This window comes from Balaenoptera musculus, chromosome 19 (assembly GCF_009873245.2).
Source record: "Balaenoptera musculus isolate JJ_BM4_2016_0621 chromosome 19, mBalMus1.pri.v3, whole genome shotgun sequence".
Classification (NCBI taxonomy): domain Eukaryota; kingdom Metazoa; phylum Chordata; class Mammalia; order Artiodactyla; family Balaenopteridae; genus Balaenoptera; species Balaenoptera musculus.
The window spans coordinates 6,425,141-6,444,629 of NC_045803.1; the positions used below are offsets into that span (position 1 = coordinate 6,425,141).

General features: G+C 54.3%; 1 protein-coding gene and 1 pseudogene across 1 annotated transcript; one reads left to right on the forward strand and one right to left on the reverse strand.

Moving 5' to 3' along the window:
- Positions 1 to 325: 325 nt before the first annotated feature.
- On the reverse strand, positions 326 to 1,324 carry LOC118885404 (annotated as a pseudogene).
- A 6,627-nt stretch (positions 1,325 to 7,951) lies between these two features.
- Positions 7,952 to 15,634, forward strand: CTU1 (cytosolic thiouridylase subunit 1). The gene is given in 4 exon segments (XM_036833486.1): positions 7,952 to 8,024; positions 11,497 to 12,041; positions 14,262 to 14,755; positions 14,758 to 15,634. Coding segments are annotated over 3 exon segments (1,050 nt in total). The 5' UTR covers positions 7,952 to 8,024; positions 11,497 to 11,533; the 3' UTR covers positions 14,806 to 15,634.
- The last annotated feature ends 3,855 nt before the right edge of the window (positions 15,635 to 19,489 follow it).

Here is a 19,489-nt window from a genome sequence, read left to right on the forward strand (position 1 = left end):
GGCCATGGGGGCTGAGGGGGGGGGGCACTGGGTTCACCCACAAGGGGGTCTCTGGTCACCAGGGTGGGTCCAGGATGAGTCGGGGGCCCAGCCCAGCCCTGAGCAGGAAGCAGCTCTGCTCCCTACAGCCAGGCAGGGGGCTCCGTCCTACGTGTGCTGTTTCCTCAGAAGACAGTCATGGTCAAGTTCATGGACAGTCTGGGACGGAAAGACTTAGTGGATCCATGTCAATGATGAGGCCCGGGTGGATATGGGCCCCGTGTCCCCAGAAGCTGCATAAATGGGGAGAGGGTGGGGGTGGGCATCCTCCTCACCCCTTCCCAGACTAGATTCCGGGACCTGTTGCCCAAGGCCCTGACAGCCCCTTCCCCGCTGCCCTCAGGACCCCGTCCGTCAGGGGCTCAGGCGTCCTGGCCCAGCTCTCACAGTTGAGGCGGACAGTCCTCGTTGTGGTCACTTCGGCTCCAGGCAAGGTCACCTGACAGCTGAGGTTGGTGCCGTGGTCCTGGGGCTGTGGGGTGAGGGTGAGCATTGAGGAGAGGTGGGTCCTCGGGCCCAGGGAGGTGAGGGCAGCTGGTGTCCAAGACAAGGTTGGGGGCATGTCCCACACATAAGCCCAGGGCACAGAGCAGGTCAGGTTCCCGGGGTGGCCAGACTCCAGGGTCCCAGAAATGAGGATGTCGGGCATGGGGGTCAGGGCTGATGAGGAGAGGGAGAGACAGGGGGATTAAGAAGAAGGTTAGAGGCGCGGCCCTGAGAGAAGCCTCAGGCTTGGGTCCAGCTCCTCCCTCTGAGCCCCCACCTGCTTTACCCCACGCCCCATCTCGGGAGGAGTGTCTCATCCCAGCCCTACCCAGGGACCTCTAAGGCCTTCCCCTGTGACCTCTCCTGGATCCTACTCCTTATCCGTCACATACAAGGAGAACAGGTTAGACATGTAATTGCATTTCATTCTTCCTCTCTCTATCCTAAAAAAAGTATTTTCCATTGTCCCTCCTCCTGTCATCTCTGATGTCCAGCAGTTGGTCTGGGGGTCCCCAAGGAGGAGGATTCAGCCCTGAGTTTCCTCCTGTAGCTTATGATCTGGATTGTGTGTGGCCACTGGAGCCTCCCAGTCTGTATCTTGGAACCAGTAGCCATGAACTGGGGTAGAGTCAGTCTAGCAGCTCCTGGGATAGGAGAAGGAGCAGGGCACATGGACACACAGGCCCTCCTGCACGGTCACCAGCCCCTGCACTTGCAGCATGTAATCCCTCCTGGACTCCCTCTGGCCCTCGGCCCCCTCCCTCTACCACAGCAGGGCCAGCGGCAGCGGCAGAAGCATGTCTGGGGTTGACAGTGCCAGGGACCCCCAGGGAAAGTCTGTTTCTCAGGGTTCGTCTCTCAGGAACCAAACGTTGCAAGATTTAGAGGAGGCCCCAGCAGGAAGATGTGGGTGAGGTCAGAACAGTGAGCCTCTTCAGAGGAGGAACTTCACAGCCAAAGACTGTTGGCACCAGGGGAGCCCTTAGAGATCAACCACCCACCACCCCACGTCCACTCCTGGGGACACTGGACCAGGGAAGGTGAGAGACTTGCCCAAATTCACACCCCATGCTGGGCCTGAGCTCCATTTCCTGCCTCCCTGTCAATGCCCTTCCCCTCAGGGGTCATTTTCTGCAAAGTGAAAGTTGGTCCCTTCTGGCCAGACCCCTTGAGTCGCAGGGTGTAGTTTGTGGAGGTCGGTCCAGCCGGGGTGGGACGTAGGGACATGGGGGGTGGAGGGTGAGGAGGTTTACTGTCCTCCCTCCCTCAGTGTCCGGGTGATGGGCATCCCCTCCCTGCTCATGAGGCCACACACCGGGCCCAGACGCTGTCCCTTGAGCCACTGTCCTGTGGGGAGACAACAGATGTCCTAGCACCCGGAGCTGTGATGCAGGGATGCACGGGGGGTAGGGTGTCGCCGTCCCCACAGGGTTGGAAGTTGAGTGTCAGGAGGACAGGGTGGAGGGGAATCTCGGGCAGTGGAGGTGAGGATTCTGTGTATTAACACACATGGAGGACTTGGAGGGGAGGTGGGCTTTCAGGATGCCTGGGAAACAGAGCATGGTTCTCTGTACGGATTTCGAAAAGGATGGGAAACTAACCCATGTGGTGCGCCAGGATTATTTCTTCACTGCTGGTCTGTCTCAGACCACACTTCTCTTTGTTACTCCAGAGTGTGGTGGGGTCTGTCAGCCTCTGGGGGCTTTGCCCACGCAGGTTCTGCCCCCAGAAGTACAGGTGTGCAGGAGACCTGGAGCGAGGAAAACCAGCCTGGCAGTCGCCCACCCTCGGGGATGGTCAGGATTTCATGAGAAGAGACATGCACTGAATTGACAGAAGATTATTTTTAACTGTGTGGCTGGGGGCTGGGAGGAAGTGGTGGGAAGGCACGGCAAGTGGTGACTCCTCAGAGCCATGCTGGGTTTTTTTTGAAATATTATTGGGGAGAGATGTAAGACAACTTAGTGATTCATCACAAAACGAACACCCTCCAAGAAATAGAACGCTGCCAGCCCCCCAGGATCTCCCTCTTGTTTCTCCTCCCCATCCCCACACCCCACTCCTTCAATAAGCCCCTAGCCTCACTTTAATGCTATTTGGTTCCTTGCTTTTCTCTGTAGTTTTAACATCTGAGCATGCTGCCTTTAGTACTATGGCTTTGCACTTGTTTTTCTTAAGACTTGGTATAAAGAGAGAAAACTGCCATCTGTTTTCTTCCATTCAGCTTCATGAATCTGCCCGTCCTATATCATCCCCTTCCTGGAACCATTACCCATAACCCGGGGTAGGGTCGGTGCTGGGATAATTGAGAAGGGAAGGTGCAGGGTCTAAGCATGCAGGGCACACGCACGCCATCACCAACTCCTGCATTTTCAGCTGGTATCTCATCCTGCAGCCCCATCCTCCTCCTGCCCCCCCCCACCCCCCGTCCTGGCCAACTCACTCTCTCCTAGCAGGGGCAGTTACAGCATCTCTGTGCTCAGAGGGGCTGGGCTATGCCCAAACTATTTCCCATGGTCCCCAATTTGCAAAGAAAAGCAGAATAATTGGAGGAGAGACACAGGGAAGCCACAGAGAATCTAACAGTGTGCGAAAGAGGAACTTATGACCACAGGACATCAGAGCTAGGAGGACTTTTAGCCCCACTTATTCAATTCGCAGAAGAAGACACTGAGGTCCAGAGTGGGCAAGTGGATTGTCCAAATCACACAGGAGCCCTGTCTCATGCACCATTGACTGCACAGGGAGACACTTCATCAATCTTTGCCCAGGGTTCATTGGCTGGGTGATAGGAAGTGTATGTTAATATGGGAAGGAAGAATTGTCAACTCTTACCATGAGGCGAGGGAAGAAATTTCAGGCATTCATCCACCATCCACACTGTGCCTTTCGGTTTCTAGTAAAGATTCAGCTCTTGCTCTGGAGGAAAGCAGCATCTGGTTGGGGGACAGTTTACCTGACAATTTCAGTGCCATAGGGAAAATGCCTGTGATGGGGGAAACAAGGGCAGGGGATGGGTGGGGCTCTTGTTCTTCTGGGCTAGAAGGTGAGTTCTCAGAGAGGAGTAGGCCAGGTAGACATAGTAGGGACTTCCAGGCACTCACAGGGTATGTGAATTCTGCAGATGGTCCTGGACTCTCAGGTACTATGTTCTCAATCCCACTTACTCTCCCACTGCGCTGGGGATCCTTCACCAGCCACCAAGTTCTGTGCTCTGTTCGTGACCAACCCCACCTCTGCCCCAGCAAGGGGTCGGGCCTCTGCCCAAGACTTGCTCCTAGGGATCCTGGGGATCCCTGGGAAAGGGCGATGCCACTGTCCGTGGTGCTGATTCAGAGTCGAGCGCTGACTCAAGATGTCTGCAGCTCTGGGGCAGAGGAGGGGGAGCTGATCACAAAGAACAGGGACCCCAGGTCTGTATTCAGGAGGGTCAATATGTCAGATGTGCTGGAAAGGGCCCAGGTCTACCTGGGAGGAAGCGCTCCGGGGAAAGGAAGACCTCTGTTTCTCCTCCTTGACCTTCTGGCAACCCTCAGGAATGTCCTATGGACATTCAACAACATAGGCTGTTGACACCGGTCCAAGCTCAGGGAAGGTGAAAGCTTTGTGCTACCCTTTTACAAATATGGTCCCATTTCATTTTCTGAACACCCCTGACAGAAAGGGGGTAATGCCCCCAACAGATAGAGGGTGCAGCTGACAGACGGATGAGTAGCTGTAGGTACTAGTCTCCAAAGACCACTCCAAACAGTCCTACCCCTCCCTTATGCAAACATGGTTATCCTTTTATTACATAATGGAATTTATTATGTCTTCCTCTCGAATCTGGATTGGGCCCATGACTGCTTTTACCGATAAAATGTGGAGGACAAGACGTCCTGAGATTTGTATGGCTCAGATATTAAGAAGGCCTGGCAGCTTCTGTTCCTGCCTCATGGACCCCTGGGTATCTGTGTAAGCAATCCAGGGGACTCTGATGGAAAGAGTTGCTACACAGAGAAACCCTGAGGGGTTAGACCTTCATCCCCAGCCCCAGCAACCGTTTCAGCATGACTTCCTGAAAGAGCCCAAGGCAAAACGAGAAGTGAAACTGCCCACCTGGTCTCTGGCCAATTCGTAGCACCATGAGACAGAATTAAATGATGGTTTGGGCCATTGAGTTTTGGGGTGGTTTGCTGTGCAGCAATACATAACCAAAATAGCAGCCCACACGAATTATAGTTAATAGGGGAAAAGTGAAATTGGAGGCTTACTCACCACCAATTTTCTCACGTACTGTATGTAAGTATGTATGTATGTACGTATGTATTTATTTATTTGCTGCAATGCACGGCTTGCGGGATCTTAGTTCCCTGACCAGGGATGGAACACGGGCCATGGCAGTGAAAGCACCGAGTCCTAGCTACTGGACCGCCGGGGAATTCCCCCACATACTGTATTTAAAGGATGACTTTTAAATGGTAACTTGAAGCCTTCAGTGAAGATAACCTGTGGAGGCTTTGTCGGGCTGGTGAGCTCCACGCAACAGGATGGTGCTGCCCGTGGTGCTGAAATAGAGCCAGGTCCTGAGCTCAAAAATCGCCCAGCTCCAGGAGGGGTCTGATCCCTCAAGCACGGGATCCAAGACTCAGGCCAGGAAGGCAGGCATATAACCTGGAGTGGTGAAAAGATAAGGTCTTCTTAACAGAAAAGGATTGGGGGACAAGACCCTCTTATCAGTGGGCTGGGGTTCTCTTATTTTTCTCTCCGCTTCCTAGTTCATCCTCAGGGATGCTTCTGCATGTCTGCCCGTCCTAATTGCTTAAGGGAATAAAGGACAGTGAGTCTACAGGAAAGACCGTGGGGCCTAAGGTCAAGGACACTAATGGGGACCAGAGAGAGAAGGATTACAGGAGAGTATTGGGCCTTATGTAGAGAGATTGAGAAATGAAATGACAGGAACTCATCAGGGAGGGACCATCAGTTTCAGCAAGTAATTATAATAATAGTAAGAAGTATTCATAATCCTAATTAACTGACTATTATATTTCGGGAAAAATGTTAAAATATGTTTTCTCATAAGACCTTACTAGGTATGATTTGTACTTATTAAATAGAATGTTTAGATCTAGGTTTTGGAGGGACCAGCTGACTCTCCCTCATTCTTGAATCTTGATTGAACACCTACTCTATGCAAAGCACCATCCCACACATGAGGTTACATGGTGTCACGGTATGGTCTATAACATCATCAACACCAGGTCCAGCTTCCCAGAGCCAAAGACATTTGATTACCATCTTGGTAGACTTCCTTCTTTTTTTTCTGGGCATTTGTTTTCTCTATTATATGTCCTATTGGAAGTATGATTTTATGTTGTTCTATTTTATTTTTCTGGGCAATTACCTAGTCTTCTAAATTCAATTCTCACTTTCAAAAAAATTATTTATTTATTTAGTTGCACCAGGTCTTAGATGTGGCAGGCAGGCTCCTTAGTTGTGGCATGTGAACTCTTATTTGAGGCACGCAGGTGGGATCTAGTTCCCTGACCAGGGATCGGACCCCGGCCCCCTGCATTGGGAGCACAAAGTCTTAACCACTGTGCCACCAGGGAAGTCCCCTCACTGTTTTTTTAAAAAAGAGGAAATGTGCTATATTTAATAAATCTTTCAATTGAGGTTGGGCATTTATTTTACTTCCACTTTATCTTGAGTGAAAGTGCTTTTCTTTCCTTTTTTTTTTTTTCGGCTGTGCCGCGCAGCATGTGGGATCTCAGTTCCCCGACCAGGGATCGAACCTGTGCCTCCTGCAGTGGAAGCGCAGAGTCTTAGCCTCTGGACCTCCAGGGGAAGTGCCCCCAAATGCTTTAAATTCACCATCTCTGGAGATTCATTTTACCAGTTGTTTCTAATTTGGCAACTGGAATAAACTTTCTAGAGCACAAACCACTCTTTGTAGGTGTTGTTAATTCAATTTGACTTCACATAAGCCCTTTAAGGCAGGTATTGCTATTATCATCCCCGTTCTACAGATGAGCAAACTGAGACAGTGCATGTAAAGTGCTAAGCACACTAATAACCTCTGCTTGAATTTTTTTCCCCTGATGCCCTGGCTAGCAGTGATTGAGGCTCAGCTTCCAGAGTCCCTAACACCCACGTCAAGCTTTGTCACCTGTATTAACTATGTCTCTCTCACCCCCACCAGGCAGAGGGCTCAGAGGCCTGTGACTTCGCTTGTGTCACCAGAACCTAGCACAGGGCCAGCCTGGCACGAGGAGACCTCAGGAAATGACCATTCAACAAATGAACCAACGAGCCAGTGATGACAAAAACTGGCCCATGATGACCCTTGACGGTGACTTCATGGAGGCCATCTCATCTTAAACTAAGGCATCATGGCTCCCCTGTCATGAGGAAAACATGGCCTCCACAGTGCCTGTCAAGTCACTCGTGACATCACTCACCACAGACCCGCACACCCTGGGGCTGTGCACCTCTGTCTTGGGATCCCTGAGGCTCTGGTCCCTTCATCGTGAGGACCTTTGAGCCCTAGTTTTGGGGGGATCTGGTTTGGGGACCCTGGGTCTCAGTTTCTGAGGCCCAGAATCTCTGGTCTCCTGCGTCTAAGAGATCTGAACCTTTGGTCTTCTTTGGCCCCCAGATTTCAGTTTCCAGGGCCTGGGGGGATGAAGTCTCCAGGTCTCTGGGCTTTGGTTGGGGAGAGTTGTCTCTGGAGTCCTGGTTCTCTCGGCTGCTGGAAGTCTCAGGGGTCTGGGTCTCTGGGTCACTGGAACTCCGAGTCTCTATGACACGGGGCCTAGGGACTAGTGAGTTTCAGGGATCTGAGTCTTTGGAACCCTCAGTCTCAGAAGTCGGAGGCTCTAGGGCTGACGCAGGCGCAGAGACCTCAGCTTACACACACACTGCTCCGTCTCCCCACCCTACACGTCCACACGCACCATTACCACCCCTGCGGGCCACGCCTCGATCCATTCCGAACCCCCACCCTCAGGATCTCTGCGCTGCGCATGCGCTGTCTCCTTTTATACCCACGACCAAACCCCGCGCTCCCACCTTCAATTCCCACCCGCAACCCCACCTCAAAGGGTAAAAATAATATGCTCTATAATCCCTCTAAAAGACTATAATAATCCCACAAAAGCAGATAACCCGAATATAGCCATTTCGCCTTTTAAGCGTCCTGCACAGCAACAGATTACTAGTACAGCGAACAGTACACGCCCCACGTCCCTTGCCCGTGCGCAGGCGCAGAAGGAAACAAGGCAGTGCATTTTGGGAGTGGTAGGCAGAGCGAAACAAGGGGCCGCAGGGGCTGCTGGGAGTTGAAGGCCGAGGGCCCAGTAACCACAGGTGCTTCGGGTGGAGCTGTTGCATGGGGTTCTGGGAGCCGTAGGCAAGACAGCCCCCAAGGCCTTGTGGTAGTCGTAGTCTCTGGAGCCACTTCCGCGCCGGAGTTCCGCGTGTTCGGCAGTCGGGACCATCCAGCACCGCGTTCTACTCAGGTATTTCCTCACCAGCTGGTCGGCTCGTGAGCGCCAGCTCTTCGTTGCGGTGCCGTGTGAGGGTTGAGGGTCTCTCTGGGGGTGATAGCACTCGCCTTTGATTTCCCAACGCTTGTATCCCAGAGGCCTTCTGACCAGGATCCCCACTTTGGGCACTGCGGTCCGGCCTGTCTCTTGCTCGCCCATCCCCTCCCCCAGGTTGGAATTCGACCATTTCCCTGCCCCCGCCTCCGACTGGGTATGTCCGGGAGGTCCCTACTCTGTCCCGGAACCTCTGTCTTGACAGAATGATGTTACACACTATCCGTCCTTCCGACAAGGCTGCGATTCGGAGGCATCCCTGGGGTCTGGGTCTCGTCTTCCGGGCGCATTTATTATTCCCTCAGCCTACAGATCTTTCCTGAGCATCGACCCTGTCCCAAATCCCGTGCGAGGCAGGGGAAGTCAGTGGTGGCCGAAGCAGACCCTGTCCCTGCCTTTAGTGAGCTCACAGTACAACGGGGGAGACAGGCCTGTCACCATGAAGGATACCGTCATGATCCGGTTGGGATGGGGGCATACATGGGGCTCTGCGAGCCCAGAGGAGGCGCCTGACCCAGCCTGGGGTCTATAAAGTCTTCGAGGGGAAGATGCTTAACAGACACTTCAAATCTGACATGTCCAAATGGAATTCTGGTCAGTGTCCCCGCTGACTAAATGGTCCCATCATCCTCCCAGGTGCTCAGGCCCAAACCTCCAAGTCATCCTTCTTTCCTCTTTCCTCATGACCGCACCCTCCACCCCAATCCAAGTCCTGTGCAAGTCCCGTGGACCCTACCTTCAAAATAGATACAAAATCCCACCTTTTCTTGTCATCTCCACTGCCAGCACCCCGGTCCAGGCCACCATCATCTCACTGACTATTGCCAATAGCCTCTTCCCTGGCCTCGCTGCCTCTGATCCTGCCTGCCACGGCCTGTTCCCCACACAGCAGCCAAAGGGAAACTTTTAAAACCTAAGTCAGATCGTATCCCTTCTTCGCGCAAAACCCTCCCATGGCTCCCATCTCTCTCTGAATAAAATTAAAACTGTATCATGACTTACGAGCCTCTGACAATCTGCACAGACTCACTGCCTGCCAGGGTCTTCCTCACTCAGGAGGTAGACCCCTAGGACCGAGTGACCATAGATTTAGGGGGAGAAGAGAGATGAGTCCAGGGTGACTTTATGTCTTGTCCTGGGGAGGAGCTGGGAGGAAGTGGCAGTCCTCTCAGGAGACAGGGGATAGCTAGGCAAGAACAGGTTTCTCCCTGTGGGGAGCAGGGTGATTGGTCAGTTTGGGCGCCTAGGATCCCAGAGGACCAACGGGGATCCTCAGTGGGGCATTTGGAGGACCAGCCCGATGGACGTCATTATCCAGAGTCACCCACAAGGAAAATGAGCTGGGCAGGACCTGAGAAGCAAACCAGGAGAGCGAGGGAGAATCAAGTCAAAGCCGGGGGTGGGATGGGGTGGGGGGGGAGAGATTTCAAGGGGGCGTTGCTCAGCTGTGACGGATGTGCCGAATGGCCATGGCCAATGGGTCCTGAGGGCTGCTTACTGGGCCCAGTGACAAGGAAGAGTACTCTGGGCAGAGGGAAGGGCAGTGCTAACACTTTCCTGGGTAGGTGTTTCCTGCGGTGTTGGAGAGTAGAGGCCAGAGTGGCTGAAGGAGAGTGGAATGTGAGGTCAGAGAAAAAGGGAGACTCATCAGCCATAAGCTTTTACGAAAGTGAGATGAGATGCATGGGAGGATGTAGAGAAGATACTGGGCAGGATCTCACTGGCTGTTTTGTGGAGAATTGTATGTGTAGAGGAGGGGAGGGTGGGGCAGGGAGACCGAGGAGGAGCCTCCTGCAGTAAGAGAGACATGGCTCAGCTCAGGCTAGGGTCGCAGTTGTGGACATGCTAAGGAGTGTTGGGCTTCTGGATCTGTTTTGAAGCTATGAACAGGATTCGCTCCATTCTGGTTGGGCATATGGGGTTCGAGGTCTGAGGAGGATGCCCCAGGTGCATCTTCAGTGGCGCGTTTGGAGGAAAGGCTGGGACTTGACACTGCAGTTGGGAGTCACCCACAGGGAGAGTGGGAAGAAGGGTGAAGAAAGAGCAGTCATGGGTCCTGGACCACAAGGCTCCTGCCCTGAGTAGCTGGAGGGATGGAGCTGCCCTTTACCGCAAGAGAAGCAGGTTTGGGAAGGGGAATCAGGAATCTAGGTTTTGAGATGCCTGTCAGACGTCTGAGTTGCACTGGTCCTTAACTGGTGTTACAGGCAGTAAGCATACAAGTCACATAAAATGATTCCACACATTGTGGTAAATCCTGGAAACAGGGTGACTACTGCACTCGTTCAGCCTGGAGATGATGGTGGCTTGGGGAGGAGGGACTCAGTCGGGTGGGTTTTTATGGGTTTCCCAAGCAGGTGGGTCCAAGGAGAGAGGGTTGGAATTTTTGGCTGGGTGGGGAGGGATGAGGTGGGGGGAACAGAAATGAGTCAAAACTGGGCTGATCCAGGTCTTGATAAGGCCACAGAAGCTTTCGGGGGATTCTGAGACCACAGCAATCCTGGAGGCCCACACCACGCCCCCCCCACCCCCAAAACAGAAGAAGCCCCAGTTGATCTTGGAGGTATGACCCATGCTGCCTCTGTGTCTCCCTGGAGGAGATGACCGCCCTGCCTTTCAGAGGATACAATCGGGACCAATTCCTAGAGACAGTATCCCACCCCCACCAAGGTGAAATCCAGTTGGTCTTTTCTGTTCTTCCCCCTTCCCCTAACAGAGCTGCAGTTCCCTTGCCTCTCTCTGTTCTTAGATCACTGACTCCTCCCAAGCTCTCTGACCAGCCCTGGAAGCCCAGGTCAGTGATTACCACCCTGTCTTTCTGATCAGGGTTGTAAAAGGGCTGGCCTCCCTGGAGACTGTGAAACTGGTCCTTAAGAGGCACCTCCATCCCTCCAAACAGAATCCGACCTAATTCTGGGTGTAACTTGCCTGTCTCTCCCTCTCCCCTCCACCTCTCCCAACCAGCTCCTTCTCTTCTTGGTGTGTAATGGGTGTAATCCAAGAAGCCTTCCTGGAGGCACTAGCTTCCTTAAACTAGAATACAGTTGACCCTTGAACAACATGAGTTTGAACTGCGCTGGTCCCCTAATACTCTGATTTTTTTTTTTTTTCAATAAATACATACAGTACTACACCCTCCGCGGTTTGGTTGAATCCGCGGATGCGGAACCAGGAGGGCCGACTGTAAAGTTATGCGGATTTCGGCTGCGTCCCTGGCCCCCGTGTTGTTCAAGGGTCAACTGTATACATGTAACCCTCCCTTACTCTGGAAAAGGCCTACTCGGCCTGCACTATTCCTGGCACAGACACTACGCAAGCAGCCTCTCTGCAGGCAAGGACTCCCGCAATCCGGAATCCACGTGTAACCCGCCTCCCCTCTCCACCCATCCAGGAGAAGCCGACCCCTCCCGCCTCGCCAGGAGCCCGCGATGCCCGCCCCGCAGTGCGCCTCCTGCCGCAAGGCGCGAGCCGCCCTCCGCCGACCGCGCTCGGGCCAGGCGCTGTGCGGCACCTGCTTCTGCGCCGCCTTCGAGGCCGAGGTGCTGCACACGGTGGTGGCGGGCCGCCTGCTGCCGCCCGGCGCCGTGGTGGCCGTGGGCGCCTCGGGCGGCAAGGACTCCACTGTGCTGGCGCACGTGCTGCGCGAGCTGGCCCCGCGCCTCGCCATCTCGCTGCACCTCGTGGCCGTGGACGAGGGCATCGGCGGCTACCGGGACGCGGCGCTGGCGGCCGTGCGGCGGCAGGCAGCGCGCTGGGAGCTCCCGCTCACCGTCGTGGCCTACGCAGAGCTCTTCGGGGGCTGGACGATGGACGCCGTGGCCCGCAGCACGGCCGGCTCCGGCCGCAGCCGCTCCTGTTGCACCTTCTGCGGGGTGCTGCGCCGCCGGGCGCTAGAGGAAGGGGCGCGCCGCGTGGGAGCCACGCACGTCGTGACGGGTGAGCGCAGGCGCGGCACAGAGGGGCGCGGTGGGAGGAACGGGCGCATGCGCGGGCGAGGGGCGGACACTGCGAGGGGACTGAGGCGCGTGCCCCAGAGGTGGTAATGGAGACTGTATATCCTAGGGGACAGAGCCCAACAAGGAAAAGGGGATGTGCGCATGCTCCAGCATGGGGCTGGAGCCCACAGAAGGTTCATGCTGGGGTAGGGGGGCGGCAGGAGACAGGATGGGCTACGTCAGGGTTGGGGCTAGGCAGGGCATCACAAAGACTTTGGTGTCTTTGCCACCATCTGGGTCTACACAGATTGGCAAGAAGGGTGGGAGATGGGAGAAGTGAGTGAGTAGGAGTTAGTCTCTGGGGATTAGGTCTTTGATTCTTAATTTATTTTTAATTGTCTAACACTCTTGGTCTCATGGCCCCCAACTGTCTTTCTTCAGAATACTTCTCTGTCTCTGCAAAGCATCTCTCTGCCTCCTAACGCCTTTTTCTTGTTGGAATCTCTTCGATAACTCTCTTTTATTCTCTCACTTTCATCCATTCCTTCAACAAACTACCGGGTTTCTACTAAATGCCAGATCCAAGCTGTTATTAATATATATAATATGTATTACACATATATATTATATATGCTATTATCATCATCATCGGACTAGGGCCGAGAATACAACTATGCACAAGACAGACGTAAGTCCGAACCTTTGAACAACACAAATATAGAATGATAAACGATCATAAATGTTACTGAAAAAAATTACACGGACTATGTGAGCAAAAAGAGGACCTTATGATGTGGAGAGACGGGATCAGGGAGGTGTTTTGAGATCCGAGGGCTCAGGGTGAGGAGGTGAAGAGGAGTGAGGGTTGGGGGGTAGGTTGTTCCAAGCAGAGGGAACCATCTGAGCAGAGGCCCGTTTGAGATGCCCCAGGAAGACCAGAGAGCCTGGGAGGTGAGGCCCAGCAGTGGGCGGAGCTTGGCTCCACAGGCCCTTGTGGCGGTGAGGCATTAACACCTGCTCCTTGGAGCAATGGGGAAACCAGTGGTCCTGATATGAAGACTGTTTGACTTTGAAAAGTTCACTGTGGCAGGGGTGAGGAGCCTGGGTTGGAGGGGCAAGGCGGAGCAAAGGAGATGACCTCGGAGGGAGGCAGCTGGGGTGGTCCAGGTGAGAAAAGATGGTTGTGAGAATCAATGCATTTTTTATGGTGTGTAAATATTCCCTTACTTTCTCCCTGGTCTCTCTAAACAAAGATAACACAAAAACATTGCAGTCTGTGTTGTCAAAGGCACTGTGTCAACAACTATGAGTTTTCTATGGCTGCTATAACAAATTACCACAAATTGAGTGGCTTAAAAACAACACAAATTTATTAGCTTGCAGTTCTGGAGGTCAGAAGTTGAGCAAGGGTCTCACTGGGCTGAGACCAGTGAAGAAAGGTTGGCATTCCTTCTGAAGAGTCTATGGGAGAGTCCATTTCCTTGCCTCTTCTGGTTTTAGAGGCCACCTTCATCCCTCGACTCCTTCCTCCAGCTTCAAAGCCAGCAGCAGCGGGCTGAGTCCTTCTCACCTTGCATCATCTGACCTTGCTTCTGTCCCCACACCTCCCATCCTGACTCTTTCCCTTTAAGGACCCCTGTCATTACCCTGGGGCCCACCTGGATAATCCAGACTGCTCTCCCTATCTTAAGGTCAGCTGATTAGCAACCTGCATTCTGTCAGTAATCTTCATCTCTTTTGCCATGTGACCCAACATATTTTCAGGTTGGGGGGTGGGGGAGAATTCTACTTACCACAACGATCCTCTTTCCAATCTCCATTAAATGCCTTTTTTTTTTTTGCTGTGTGGCTTGTGGGATCTTAGTTCCCCAACCAGGGATTGAATCCCAGCCCTCCGCATCAAGCGCTGAGTCCTAACCACTGGACCGTCAGGGAATTCCCTGAAGTACACTTTCAACTGAGACTGAAATGATAGTTGTAGCATAAAGCACTTTTACTCACTACATGAAAGGGCACCTAGCAAGGGGCCTGGTTTGCAATACGAGGGGGGCAAATGAGGGCACGCCAAGTTGCTCCACGGGAGCCTGGTGTGTTCCCCTCTCCTTTCTCGCGGGGTCCACCCGCAGCCTCGCCCCGGCCGCCCCGCGGTACCGCGGCGTCTCCTCCCGCGGACCCGCCGGCCCCCGCGCCCCCTCCTCACCGGCTCGCGTCTCTCCCCCAGGACACAACGCCGACGACATGGCGGAGACGGTGCTCATGAACTTCCTGCGGGGCGACGCGGGCCGGCTGGCGCGGGGCGGGGGCCTGGGCTCTCCGGGCGAGGGGGGCGCCCTGCCGCGCTGCCGCCCGCTGCAGCTGGCCTCGCAGAAGGAGGTGGTGCTGTACGCGCACTTCCGCCGCCTGGACTACTTCTCCGAGGAGTGCGTGTACGCGCCCGAGGCCTTCCGCGGCCACGCGCGCGAGCTGCTCAAGCTGCTGGAGGCGGCGCGGCCGTCGGCGGTGCTGGACCTCGTGCACTCGGCCGAGCGCCTGGCGCTGGCCCCGGCCGCGCGGCCCCCGCCGCCCGGCGCCTGCTCCCGCTGCGGGGCGCTGGCCAGCCGCGCGCTCTGCCAGGCCTGCGCCCTCCTGGACGGCCTGAACCGCGGCCGGCCCCGCCTGGCCATCGGCAAGGGCCGCCGGGGGCTGGACGAGGAGGGGCCGCCGGGTCGCCGCGGGAGCCGCAGCCGTCCGGACCCCCGGCTTCGGAGCCCATCCCCGGCTTCTAGAGACTCCGGTTCTCCGCTGGGATCCGACGACGTGGGAGTGCGGGACCGCCTGTAAATGACACTGTGAAGGAACCCGAGTTACCTTAGGCCGGGCTTCGGTGTGAGGTGGGGAAGGGGTCGGAACCCCTTACCTGTGATCCTGCAGAAGCTGGGGCTCTGGGCTCCTGGGGCTGCGGAGGTCTCCTGGGTGTCTGGGGGACTCCTGGGCCCCAGGGAGGAGAGAACTAAACAACTTGCCATTCCTGAGCGAGTGGGAATTAGGGGGCTCCTTGCCTGTACCTCTGTGGGGTTCTGGGCGTGCTCAGATAGTCCTAACCCTTCTTGAGCGCCTACTGTGTGCTTGAGGTTTCATGTTTGCCTGCAGTGGGATAAGCAAAACCATGTAACTTGATGGGCACGTCAGTTACAGCAATCGTGATGCTTCTGTGTGAGCACTGTACACAGGGGAGGCGCTGGGTCGTCTCGTTTCATCCGCACCACGATCTCATTGGCTATAGCCTGGGCCCCATAACTGGCCTGAGGTCACCTCGCTGGAGCCCCAACTGGGGGCTCACACCCAGGTCTGCCTGGGGCTCCTCAAGACGGTGTATTTAGTCCTTACCCCCCCCTCTCCCTGCCCACCACCACCCGAATCTCTGTGTGATGGGTGGGGAGCCACTGGGTCAGCTCCCCAGAGCTCAGATTTCTGGAGGCAGAGCTGGGTGAACCTGGGTCAGTGACTTAACCTCTCTGGTCTTCCATTTCCTCCTCTGAGAATGGAATCAAAGCCTCCCACCGAAGCACTGTTGTGAATATTTGATAAAGCGTTCAATAAATGGTGTCCAACTTCGTTGTTCACATGAAAGTTTGGCCACCAGGGGGCTCTGGGTTGCAGGGTTGCCTCCCTGCCAGTCCAGACAGGTGTGAGGCTCAGAAACTTCCTGCCTGACCCCTGGGGAGACTTGGTGTCTTCAGTCCCACCTTCAAGCTGTGCTGGGCTGGTTCCTTGTCAGGAGTGCCTTCCTTTCCCATCTTCCGGCTCACATCCTCCAGGGGCCTCCTGGAAGCATCCCTGATTCTCTCCTCCCACCCTGCCCAGCCCAGGACATTAGGACTCTCCCAAACCTCAGCCCCTGCATCCTGTCCTCCAGCCATGCACACTCTTTGGGGGCTCACTTTTCCTAATTAGATTGGGCTGGAGGGCAGGGACCAGAGGCCCCGCCTCCTCCGTGAGTTAATTGAGCATTAGGATAATTATTCATTCGACAAACGTTTATTGAGCACCTCATCTGTGGCCCATGTGCCAAGTGCTAGGAATACTGCAGTGAGCAAAAGACAAAAGCCCCTGCCCCCATGAAGTTCACAATCTGGGAGAAACAGACAATAAGTCAATAAAAATATAATGTCAGGTAGTGATTAATGCAACAAATAAAAATAGGGCTTCCCTGGTGGCGCAGTGGTTGAGAATCTGACTGCCATTGCAGGGGACACGGGTTCGAGCCCTGGTCTGGGAAGATCCCACATGCCGCGGAGCAACTAGGCCCGTGAGCCACAACTACTGAGCCTGCGTGTCTGGAGCCTGTGCTCCGCAACAAGAGAGGCCGCGATAGTGAGAGGCCCGCGCACCGCGATGAAGAGTGGCCCCCGCTTGCCGCAACTAGAGAAAGCCCTCGCACAGAAACGAAGACCCAACACAGCCATAAATAAATAATTAAAATAGCTTTACCTTAAAAAAATAAATAAATAAAGCAGGATAAAGAGAGAGGGAGATAGCAAAAGCCAGTGTCCATAGGGGTCAGGGCAAGGCCTCTTTGAGGAGGTGGCATTTGAGCCGAGACCTGAAAAAAGCAAAGGAGTGAATCATAAAGCCATCTCGGGGGAGAGCTTTCCAGGCAGAGGGAACTGCCGATGCAAAAGCCCAGAGGTGGGAATAAAGTTGGTAAGTCCAGGGAACAGCAAGGAAGTGTGGTCAGGGCAGAGTGGGCAGGGAGAAGAAGAGCAAGAGTTGAGATCAGGTGGTAGCCAGGGCTGGTCCCGCAGCATCTCGCAGAGGCAGGAGCCCATCTCCGTTTTCTAAAAATCCCTGCAGCTGCGGTGGAGAGAACGGGCTCTAGGGGGCGCAAGATGATCACGGTCAATTGGAATGATTCTAGCGCACCAGGCCCTGCGGAACACTCCTTCCTTGCGTTTTGATCCCCAATTTTACAAAGGGTAAATTTTTGACTCAGAGGGGTGAAGTGACTTGCCCAAGGTCACACAGCAGCAAATCAGTGAAGGAGTTAGGGCTCTTGAACCTTTTTGCTATGCCGCCTGCTGGAAGCAAGAGGACCTGGGCCCTTGTTGCAGGTCGGCCACGGATTCACCCTGTGGTTTTGGGCAAGGGACTTTTCTGTAGCCGAGTTTCTCCCGTCACACCTTCACACCTTCACACCAGGAGGTGGGTGGTTGGTTAGATTTCTGTTGTGGTTTAGAGTAGCACTATCCAATAGGAATATAATGCGAGCCATATGTGTAATTTCAAAATTACGAGTAGCTATATTTTTAAGGGGGGGAGGGGAAAATTTAATAATGTATTTTATTTGACCCACTATATCCAAAATATTACTATTTTAACATGTAATCAATATTTTAAAACCTTGGGAATGGGACTTCCTGGTGGCGCAGTGGTTAAGAATCCGCCTGCCAATGCAGGGGACGCGGTTTTATCCCTGGTCTGGGAAGATCCCACATGCCGCGGAGCAGCTAAGTCTGTGTGCCACAACTACTGAAGCCCGCGCTCTAGAGCCTCTGAACTACAACTACTGAAGCCCACGCGCCTAGAACCGGTGCTCCGCAACAAAAGAAGCCACAGCAATGAGAAGCCCGCGCACCACAAGGAAGAGTAGACCAGGGAAAGCCCGCGCCCAGCAACGAAGACCCAACACAGCCAAAAATAAATAAATTAAAACCTTGAGGATATTTTACCTTTTTTTGGTACTAAGTTTTCAAAATCCGGTATGTATGTTACACTTACAACCCGTCTCTATTCAGATTCAACCACAGTTCTGTGGCAAATGTGTCAAGAGGGCCTCAAGTGGGAGCTGGCGAAAATGCTGTTCTCAGCTCCTACCACAAGGGGGTCACTGTGACCACACCTTGCATCGGGTGGCCATTGACCGAAGAGCAAAGTCTTTCTTTCCGCTGCCTGGTTGGGGAGTTTTGCTCTCTCCTCCCACCTCCCCACCGGTCCCCCTGGCCCGAGCCAGCCTCCAAGGGCGAGAGACACAGTCTGGCAGAAACCTGAAGGTCCCCTATGAACGCTGGAAACCTTCCATGACCTCAAGATCCATGTGCACATTCATTCATTCATTCTGCAAATATTTATTGAGCACTCAATTTGTGACAACAATGAACAAAATAAAAACCTGCCCTCATGGGAGAGGCCAAAAAAAGGAGGAAAATAAGTAGACTATGTAGTGTGTCAGATGGTGACAAATTGATTAATCGGAGGATGGGAAGCATGCCACACATTTAAGTAGGGTGGATAGGGCAGACCTCGAGGAGAAGATGACATTTGAGCAGAGACCCACACAAGATGAGGCAGTGGGCTCTGCAGATCTGTGGGAACAGCGTGGGCAAAGGCCAAGGGAGGCAGGGGAGTGGTGGAGCGGGTAAGTGGAGGAGAGAGGTAAGAGGGGCCCGATTGCATGGGCACAGCTGTGATTTTGAGGCGGAAGGCAAGGAGATTTTGGAGCCGAGGGGTGAAAAGGATCATCTCTTTATTCAGGAAGCCAACATTTGCTGGCACCTCCCAGGAGCCAGGCCCTGCACGGGGCACCGGGGAAACAGAGCTGGGTCAGCCCCAGTCTCTGCCCTCAATGGGCTCTCTGTCTGATGGGGGAGGCGGCACGGACCGACACTGGCAAATCAAGACCCAAAGGGATACGTGTCACGGCGGGGGTTCGTAAGGGCACAGGGGAGCCCAGAGGTGGGGCGGTTAACTTAGCGTGGGGCGTCATAGAACGCTTTCTGAAGGAGGTAGTGTTTAAACCAGGCCCCAGAAGATGAGTAAGAATGAGCACGGGGAAAAGGGTGGAGGAGGACGGGTGCACCTGCGGCCCAGAGAACAGCAGGTGGAAAGGCCTGCAGGGAAGGACACACCGTGAACCGGGCGGAATGGTTGCCTCTGGTGCAGGACGCCCGGGTAGGAGCTGGTGAGGGCGGCCAGCGTCTCCCCACCCCACCCCCAAGAGGGTCAGGATGCCATTGCACAAGGCAGATTTCCCGCTGGGGTGATGGGGCACCAGGAAGGGTTTAGAGCGGACAGGCCTCGCCCCAGGTGTCAGAAAGAGCTTTCTGGGTCTGTGTCTAGGAGGACTGTGGGGTGGGGATGGGGGAGGGGGACTTCAAGGCCAGGAGGCCAGGGAGAAGCCAAAACCATAAGCGGGTGGGAATGGTGGGAACAGAGATGAGGGCTATTTAAGAAGTCTGGAAATCCTACTAAACTCTAGGGTGTGCCTTGAAAGTATTAAGAGCTCCTGCCTAAACCCCCCAAACTGTAAATACAAGAGAAACCTCTCCTAAACAGGCTGAACAAAAATAAAGATGTTTGCCACTTAGGCAGGCCGTGGTGAACACGGGAGAGTCTTTCTGAGGGAGAAAGTCGTGGTAAACAAGGAGGGTGGGGCACAGGTGATGCCCAGGCAAGAAGTCTAGTCATCATGGA